This window comes from Silurus aristotelis (assembly GCF_946808225.1).
Source record: "Silurus aristotelis genome assembly, chromosome: 21".
NCBI classification, from domain to species: domain Eukaryota; kingdom Metazoa; phylum Chordata; class Actinopteri; order Siluriformes; family Siluridae; genus Silurus; species Silurus aristotelis.
Window position 1 is genome coordinate 8,185,450 of NC_139594.1, and position 9,485 is coordinate 8,194,934.

The 9,485-nt window shown below is 39.1% G+C and overlaps 2 protein-coding genes across 2 annotated transcripts; one reads left to right on the forward strand and one right to left on the reverse strand.

Moving 5' to 3' along the window:
* Positions 1-362: 362 nt before the first annotated feature.
* On the reverse strand, positions 363-3,287 carry mrm2 (mitochondrial rRNA methyltransferase 2). Its single transcript, XM_083524628.1, has 2 exons — positions 2,606-3,287; positions 363-1,557 (listed from the first exon to the last, which is right to left on the reverse strand). The coding sequence occupies exons 1-2, from the start codon at positions 2,886-2,888 to the stop codon at positions 1,133-1,135; spliced, it is 708 nt and encodes a 235-aa protein (XP_083380754.1). The 5' UTR covers positions 2,889-3,287; the 3' UTR covers positions 363-1,132.
* A 46-nt stretch (positions 3,288-3,333) lies between these two features.
* nudt1 (nudix (nucleoside diphosphate linked moiety X)-type motif 1) lies at positions 3,334-9,468 on the forward strand. The gene is made up of 4 exons (XM_083524652.1): positions 3,334-3,465; positions 4,882-5,033; positions 6,694-6,839; positions 6,955-9,468. The coding sequence occupies exons 2-4, from the start codon at positions 4,882-4,884 to the stop codon at positions 7,125-7,127; spliced, it is 471 nt and encodes a 156-aa protein (XP_083380778.1). The 5' UTR covers positions 3,334-3,465; the 3' UTR covers positions 7,128-9,468.
* The last annotated feature ends 17 nt before the right edge of the window (positions 9,469-9,485 follow it).

The window sequence follows — 9,485 nt, forward strand, 5'->3', positions numbered from 1 at the left end:
CATGTCCAACCTGGCCTCACAGCAGATTAAGATAAATTGATATTTGAGCTGTACAACAGAGAGAGAGGAATAATGATGGTTCTCAAAAACATAACAAGCAGCATGCTGGCAGAGGAATAATAAACTCTTGCCCACTGTATTGCATTGTTCTCATATTGTCTCATTCAGGTTGGAGGCGGCGTCAAAAAAATTTATCTTAGGAAGACGGATAATTACATTAGATAAAAATATGTTTCCAATAATATTAAATAATCCATTTATAGTCTTAAACTACTAAAGACACCAGTCAGAGGCTTTGTGTTTGCAAATTAAGCCTATTTCACACCAGAACTGACAATATGTGAAGCAAATGAAAGAACCAACCACTTTTACTGTGCGTTTTTAATGATTATTTTAGATTCCATATTTCTGTGCTGCCAAACGCAGCTAAAGAACAAACATGAACAGATGTAATCAACAGTTTTTCAGACATGGTGTATACTTAGAACCAAGGAATGGAGGCTTCTGTGGTTATGTAAGAATTTTCCTATATTTAAAATTGACAAAAATAAATAAATACACTGTACATATAATACATTTTAAAAAACACAAAACAAGTATACCTGATATACACTGATCGGGCTGTGACCGCTGACAGAAAGTGAATAACACTGATTATCTCGTCATCATGGCACAAGTTAACATTTCGTCCTCAAAGTTGATGTGTTAGAAGCAGGGAAAATGGGCGAGCGTAAGGATTTTGACAAGAGCTTTATTGTGATGGCTGGAAGACTGGGTCAAAGCTTCTCCCAATCTGCAGCTCTTGTGGGCTGTTCCCGGTCTGCAGTGCTCAGTATCTATCAAAAGTGCTCCAAGGAAGGAACAGTGGTGAACCAGCGACAGGGTCATGAGCGGCCAAGGTTTACTGATGTACGTGGGGAGTGAAGGCTGGCCCACATGGTCCGATCCAACAGCTGAAATTACTGAAGTTAATGCTGCTAATGATCTACAGGTCAGAACTGTTTTGGCAGCAAAAAGAGGGCCGACACAATATTAGGCAGGCGGTCATAATGTTATTCCTGATCAATGTACAACGCTATAAAAATAACCGCTAAAATATCCTGTTGATGATCAAAGTCCAGAAAGAGTGATGCTATATTTTCCGGAAGGTTCTGGCGAGGAAATATAACTCCGCCGAATCTTTCCTACTTGCTTTGGGCTTCAGGGTCTTCACGTCTTGAAAAGCACGGGTAAGACCATCCCGGAGCTTGTGTGTGAGCGCTCCATCCCAGTACTTACAAAGCAGTGAGCCTCCAGGCCGCAACAGCTTCTCAGCAAGCTCTAACAACGAAAGACACATGCACACAAGTCTCTCATGGTCCAGCTCCTTAAGCCCAGTGGCATTCGGTGCCATATCACTGAGGATGACATCAGCATAAGCTTGAGGAAGGAGCTCCTGCAGCTTCGTGTGAGTAGTAGAACTGGTGATATCCTGGTTGGACAGGAAGTGGGCACCTTCCAAAGGGGCGATGTGTAGCAGATCTATTCCAAATACGCACCCTTTGGTTAAATCAGGCCCTGCGAGAAAAAAACAGTGAAACAGTTAAATCTAGTAATCATGATGATTTTAGAGATGTGTGCGAATGTATTTAAACATTCAGTGCAAAATCACTGATTAGTTGTAAACTTAATATAAATGAGTCTAATGCCAGAGGCTGTTAATCTCATTAGTAAATCAGCATGCCAGAGGCTGAAGTGAAGTGCTTTCAGAAATAAGTTTCTTATCAGTCTCCTCTACAAAGCCACTCTCTTAAAAAAACACATGCACATCACTTGAATTGTCTGTCATTGGCCTTAAGTAATAAATAAAACACAACAGGGAGTGCAGTTATAGGGAAATTTTCATTGAAAAGGAGGTGTAATACAGCGCAACACAGTTGTTTTGCCCCCACATGGTTTACAATTTTTTTTATTTACTAATGTATAACTTTATGCTCACCTGCACGCCAAAAACATTATCTGTATATTATATATATTTATTATATATCTTTTTTAGTCCTCATTACATCTGCACTATTTATATCTATGTATCTTTATATCCCTACTGTACATTCTGCCCAACATTTCATTCATTTGTGTATACAACGTGTGTGTGCGCCCGCCCGCCCGTCTGTCTGTCTGTCTGTCTGTCTGTCTATCTATCTATCACAATTTAGAACACAGTATGTCCAAACGTTTGTGGACACCTCACAATAACACAAATCAGGTTGTTCTAGATTTATTTCCTCCTAACTTTTCTGGGAAAGCTTTCCACTATATATGAGATTTTTGTGGTGGGGATTTGTGCTCATTCAGTAAAGAAAAAAAAGAAGATTGAGATCAGGCACTGTTGTTGGATGAGGAGTTTTGGGGTGCAGTCAGTGTTCCAGTTTATCCCAAAGCTGTTTAGTGAGGTTGAGGTCAGGGATTTGTGCAGGTTTTACACTCCAGTTCTTTCACTCCACCTTTTCAATTCATGTTTTTTTGTACCTGGCTGAACATGTCTGAGCCCAGGGACTATCCTCAAGGTTTGCTGTTATGGAATATTATAATAAGCATAATCACTACCCAAGTGCTTGGAACTTACTTTCTCCAGTTGAATTGACCCTTTGCACTGCGACTTGGCTCCAGGCTCCAGGGGCAGCACCGCAGTCTATAACACAGAAACCGGGCTTCAGAAGGCGGTACTTTTCATCTATTTCCAGCAGTTTGAAGGCGCTCCTACAGCGGAAGTTCTGAAGGTGAGCCGCTTTGACGAAGGGGTCGTTCATCTGGCGCACTATCCAGCGCTGCTCTGCGCCACTCTTCCCCTTCAGCACCTGGGATGAGCCATGAAGGCGACATGCCTGCAAATACAAACACTTCCACATGCTCTATATGAGTCTGGATGGTAACAAAAGTCGGGAAGTGCACCCAAAACACAATGCCTAACCGCCAGTGCTTCGAAGCATGCACTTATTAAGCATGAAACAAATATATAATACATCATTTCGACATGGTTTTGTCCATGAAGTTCTTCTTTATCTGACTTTCTACAGTACTCATGTGGCTGAAACGGCTTCTTCTTCTTTGTTACTATGTTCCAGTCTTGTAGCTTTATATCAACTACCACCTAGCGGTATGGAGTATATCTACCCTAAAATATCCGCACTTAATGATTACTGTCAAATAAAATTAAATCACACAAGAATATAACGGAATACATGCTGAATTGTACACGTGATGCTTCACTCTCCTGAAAGCTCGCCTGCTTTCCTAATTTTTTTTAAGTTCCGGGTTGATGATTCCAATCGAGATTATTTCAGTGTAACACAGTAAAGCATGTGGGCGGACAGAGGACACACGAACACGCGCGCGGGAAGGAAGCTGTAGTCCTGCTGGCGTTTCTTCAATAACTCGTTTAGCTGTTAAATTATAATAATAAGCCTGTAAGACATCTTTGAACAAGTAAGATGTTTTGTTTGCTGATTAAAAATTGCATTAGTATTAGTAAGGTTTCATTATTTCGACTATTATACATAGTCGATTATTTTTACAATTTGTATAAGTGCATACATTGTATTTATAATTCGCAGTTAGCACCTTTTTTTAAATGATTTAAGAAATTAAACTTAATTAAAAATATTTTAGTTTCAGAATTACTTTGTTGCCGTGTTTTTGGGAAGGAAAGATCTCAGGACTTCTTTCAGCTTCTCCCATTAGGGGTCGCTACAGCGGATCATCCGTCTCCATACCCCCCTGTCCTCTACATCTGCCTCTTTCAAACAACTACCTGGTCTTCCTCTTTTCCTTCTTCCTGGTGGCTCCATCCTCCGCATTCTTCTACAGATATACCCCATGTCCCTCTTCTGCACATGTCCAAACCATCTCAATCTCACCTCCCTCACCTTGTCTCCAAAACGTCCTACATGTGCTGTCCCTCTAATAAACTCATTCCTTATCCTTTCCATCCTCATCACTCCCAACAAAAACCTCAACATCTTCAGCCCTGCTATCTCCAGCTCCACCTCCTGTCTTTTACTCAATGCAACTGTCTTTAAACCATACAACATCGCAGGTCTCACCACAGTCCTATAAACTTTCCCTTTCACTCTTAGAGATACTCTTCTATCACAAATCACTTCTGTCACTCTTCTCCATCCACTCCACCCTGCCTGCATACTTTTCTTCACTTCTCTAACACACTCTCCATTACTTTGCACTGTTGACCCCAAGTACTTGAACTCCTCCACCATCTCCACCTCTTCTCCCTGCAACCGCATCACTCCACTGCCCTCCCTCTCATTCACACACATGTACTCTGTCTTACTCCTACTGCCTTTCATTCCCCTTCTTTCCAGCGCATATCTCCACCTCTCCAGGCTCTTCTCAACTTGCTCCCTACTCTCACCACTGAGCTGTATTAATAATGCACTTAGGTGTGATGCAGAAGGACACACAGTGGAGTGCATTGATCAGATGTAATTCTCCAATTATTCCACAGCGATTCTTTAGCAATTACAATGTGTCATGTATTTATGAATGGCATTTTAATAGTTTAGTTAGATTTATTGTTGGGGAATGTCTGAATGACAAGTTAGTTCTTCTTCTCTCGCTCTCTCTCTCTCTCTCTTAGTCTAAACTTCTCCTCAATCATTAGAAATTGTACTTTGTTAAACAACCCCAAAATGATGTGGCTCATCTTCAGGACAAGACATACATTAAAGGGGCTTTCACACACGTTCACTGAGTGCTCATAATCTCCAGCACCTATAGGAGACTCATTGTGACAAAAGCTACACATTATGCATGGTGTTATAAGATGCTACTGAAACAAAGAGACTAACAATAAGCATTAATGACTAGATTCTTGCGTTGTATTAGATGTTCACAAGGAAACTGCTAACCCTGGTGCTGGTGGTGCAACCTGGCCGTGTTCTGCTCGGCATGAAGAAGCGAGGCTTTGGAGCAGGAAAATGGAACGGCTTTGGGGGAAAAGTTAATCCCGGAGAGAGCATAGAGCAAGCAGCGAGACGGTGAGGAGACTCGTGAAATCTAACTTTACAGCTCATACATATTCTGCAGTATTGCACCAAGACAACATTTTATATTTTTCAGATGTTTCTGTGTAATTATTAAAAAATTGCTTCACACAAATGCAAATCTGATCAGTGCAGTACTTAAGTCTATATCAAGCAGTCACAAGACTTGTTTAAAATCGCAAGAATTAGAGATTGGATTAGAGATGGATGTATATACAATTCCTTATGTTAAAGCAATGGCATTCTAGCTGTATTATAAAAATTCAGCGATAAGATCTGTAGTGATACAGTGCATCTCAGAAAGTACAACCTTTTTCACATTTAGTTATGTTACAGCCTTATTACAAAATGGATTCAATTCATTATTTTCCTCTAAAATCTACAAACAATATCCCATAATGACAGCGTGAATAGAAGTTTGTTTGAAAGCTTTGCAAATTTAGTATAAATAAAATATCACATGTACATAAGTTCTCACAGTCTTTGCCATTACAATCAAAATTGAGCTCAGGTGCATCCCGCTTTCACTGATCATCATTGAGATGTTTCAACAACTTGATTGGAGTACACCTGTGGTCAAATCAGTTGACTGGACATGATTTGGAAAGAGACACACCTGTCTATATGAGGTCCCACAGTTAACAGTGCATGTCAGAGCACAAACCAAGACATAAAGTCAAATGAATTGTATGTAGACCTCAGAGACATGATTGTATCAAAACACAGTTATAGGGAAGGGTCATCATCTGTAAATGGAAGAAGTTTGGAACCACCAAACTGAGTGATCCGGGGAGAAGGGCCTTAGACAGGGAGGTGACCAAAAACCCAATGGTCACCCTGAAAGAGCTCCAGCGTTTCTCTGTGGAGAGAGGAGTACCTTCCAGAAGAACAGTCATCTCCGCAGCACTCCACCAATCAGGCCTGTATGGTTGAGTGTCCAGACGGAAGCCACTCCTCAGTAAAAGGCACATGACAGCCTGCCTGGAGTTGACCAAAAAGCACCTGAAGGACTCTTAGTTCATGAGAAACTTATGATTAAACTCTTTAGCCTGAATGTCTCACATACATATATCTTTATATATCTTTTATATATTTATATTTTATATATTTTATTTTATATAGTTTTTTATACTTTATTTATCTGCCTTCTTTTTCTTTTTCCCCATCCTATTCCCTCATGCCGGACCGTCGTAATAAGCATTTCACTGCATGTCGTACCCTGTATGTATGTGTATGTGATGAATAAAATTGATTTGATTTGAATGTCAAGCGTCGTGTCTGGAGAAAACCAGGCACCGCTTATCACCTGGCCAATACAATAGTCTGTACATGTGATTTTTTTTTTTTTTTTTTTTTTTGTAATACATTTGCAAAGATTTCAAACACTTTGTCATTATTAGGTATTGTTTGTAGAATTTTGATCGAAAAAATGAATTTAATCCATTTTGGAATGAGGCTGTAATGTAATGCAACAGTTTCAATGTCATATTGATTTGTTACTTTATTTTATTTAGAACGAAAGCATTATATCGACTTCACTGTAAATTCCAATATGTAATTGAAGGTCTGTGTTGCTGGAGTAAAATGACCAAGAATTAAAAAATGTGGAAAGTGCTCTTGTATTTCTTGAGCGAAAGTTTCCGATCTTTTAAAGAGAGCTGCTGGAGGAAAGCGGCCTCACTACAAACACGCTGGAAAAGATCGGAAACATCACATTTGAATTTGTCGGAGAAACGGAACTGATGGACGTGCACATATACCGAGCGGACGAATACGATGGCGAGCCAACAGAATCAGAAGGTAGCATCAAGACATTTTAGCATTCCATCTCTGTGATCGTGGCATAGATCATTCTGTTTTCTGTTTTTAAAATGTTTAACAGAACAAATGTTATTTTTTTGTATGGTTGTTCAAGAAATGCGGCCTCAGTGGTTTGATATCGACAAAATCCCCTACGGCAAAATGTGGGCAGATGACATCTTCTGGTTCCCACTGATGCTACAGAAGAAAAAGTTCTTGGGCTACTTTAAATTCCATGGCCATGATGTGATCCTGGAGCAAAAGCTAAACGAGGTGCAACAGCTTTAATTAGACTTTGAAATCTCTGATCTATGATGTTTTTCAAATGGACAGAAACGAGGTGAATGCCCTGTGCACACTCCAGTTAAGGAATGTGCATCATCTGCTGGACCTGGTGACACATGGAGCCTGCTCAGATATGATAACATCCTTAACCCTAACACATGTGGTCACTATTCCAAGTGACCACTTCTGATCGGATTTCACAAATAATGTGGTTAGGCTGTGATCTGTTATTGATTATCATACATTTTGCTCTTGTCTTTCTGCTAAAAACAGTTGAGCATATAGTGCACCTCTCAGGTGTAAGAACGGGACTTGTATTCCAACCTAACCAGTGAGCATATTTCCACAATATGGACAAAAGTATTAGAACGCCTGAACTTTAAATTTTCATACGTGCTTTCCCCCCCAAACTATCACCACAAAATTGGAGTCACACAATTGTATAGGATCAATGCAGTAGCATTATATTTTCCCTGTACTTGAACTAGGAGAGCCAAACCTATTCCAGCGTGACAATGCCCCTGTGCACAAAGCAAACACCATGAAGATATGCTTTGCATGGGCTTGAGTGGAAGATCTTGAGTGACCTGTTCTAGAGCTCTGACCCTTAACCCTGCTGAACACCTTTGGGATTAATTGAATGACTGACTGCACCCCAGGCCTCCTCACCTCACCTACATCAGTACCTGACTTTATTCACACCCTTGTGGCTGAATGAACACAAATCTTCATAATCTTCACACTCAAATCTAGTAGCACATCTTCCCAGAAGAAGTGGCGGTTATTATGACAGCAAATGGTGACTGAGTGTCGAATAGGATGTTCAAAAAGCACGTACGAATCTTATGGTCAGGTGTCCACAATCCTTTGTCCATGTAATAATAATAATGATGCTGCTTAGGCATTATGTTTATATGTTCATCCACAAGTGGTTAAATGTTTGTAAGATTTATGATTTTGTCAATTTTAGAATTGATCCAAACAGAGCAAAACCTTTAACACCTTCGCCTTTAAATACTGTATATTTAAGACTCTAGGATAAGTGGCTTTCTACTTACTGTGCCCACTAAGCAGCCTGAGTATAATGTAATCAGTTCTTGCTGAACCTGAGAGGTGCACTGAACTGTATACTGTATGTTATAAACTCTATTTTTAAGCAAGAACAAAAGTGGTCAAATCTTTAATAATTGATTTAAAAATAATCTAGCAAACTTTATCCCTCAAATCTACTCACAAGTGGGCACTGAAAACCCGTCCCAGCTGTCCAGTTGTGAGATAATATCCCAAGACGGACATTAAAAAGAAATCAGATACACGGTCTTTAAAATAAATACTGTTTGACGTTGATGTTCTACAACCGGTGTTTGTGTTATTCCCTAAATGCTCTCCTAAAATTACTATTGCAGCGGTGTCTGTAAAGATCTTTTTTTTTTTTTTTTTTGGTTACATAGTAATATGATGATTAGCAAACAGTTATTCAGCAATCCTGTTCTCTAAATCTTATGACAGGCTTTGGAAAGAAATAATGTAAAGTTTCTTGATGCAGTTTGTCACACTGTCACAGGTTACCGTTCATAGACATCTGTAATTAGTTTGTGTTTCGAGATTAGTTTTGTTGCTTTACACTGTGAAATAAATGACAACAATGGAAAGCTCTTGAATATAAAGAATTTAAATGAATCCAGTATGTATTATGAGTATGCATTACTAATATGAGACTTAAAATGATAAAACGGTATAGTATAAGTTTACATACACCTTGTAGAATCTGCAAAATGTTAATAATTTTTTTTTAATAACTGCCATAAATAAATCACTTAGTTTACATATAGTCCACAAACCACAAAAGTAACTAATTCAATACAAATGAGCAGTTCAGAAGTTTACATATGCTCTATTTTTAATAGTGTGTTGTTACCTGGATGATCAACTACTGTTTTAAAGTTTAGCGATTGTTGTTCATGAGCTTTATGTTTGTTCTGAGCAGTTACACTGTCCAGTATTCTTAAGGCAGATTCTCCAGAACCTGTACATTATCTTGATTATTCTGAGATCCACCTTGTTACATATTTTAGTTAATTCCCCCCCACACACACCCACAGTGTATCATGTGCTTTACATACAAGTTCAATGGATGAACAGAATAAATGTGTTAATTCTATAGTGTCATCTGGTGTGTAAATGGATTCTAAAGAAGGGAATTTCTGCTCCTAATGTTGAACTTGTGATTCATTTCTGTATTATCAGCAATATGACTGACTTCATTAGTGCTCAGAGTATCAAGCATCTGCTAATACTTTATTAGCAAACTTAAATATCCTAATAAACATCATGCACCTTAAAATGGTCTGTGAGCTGATA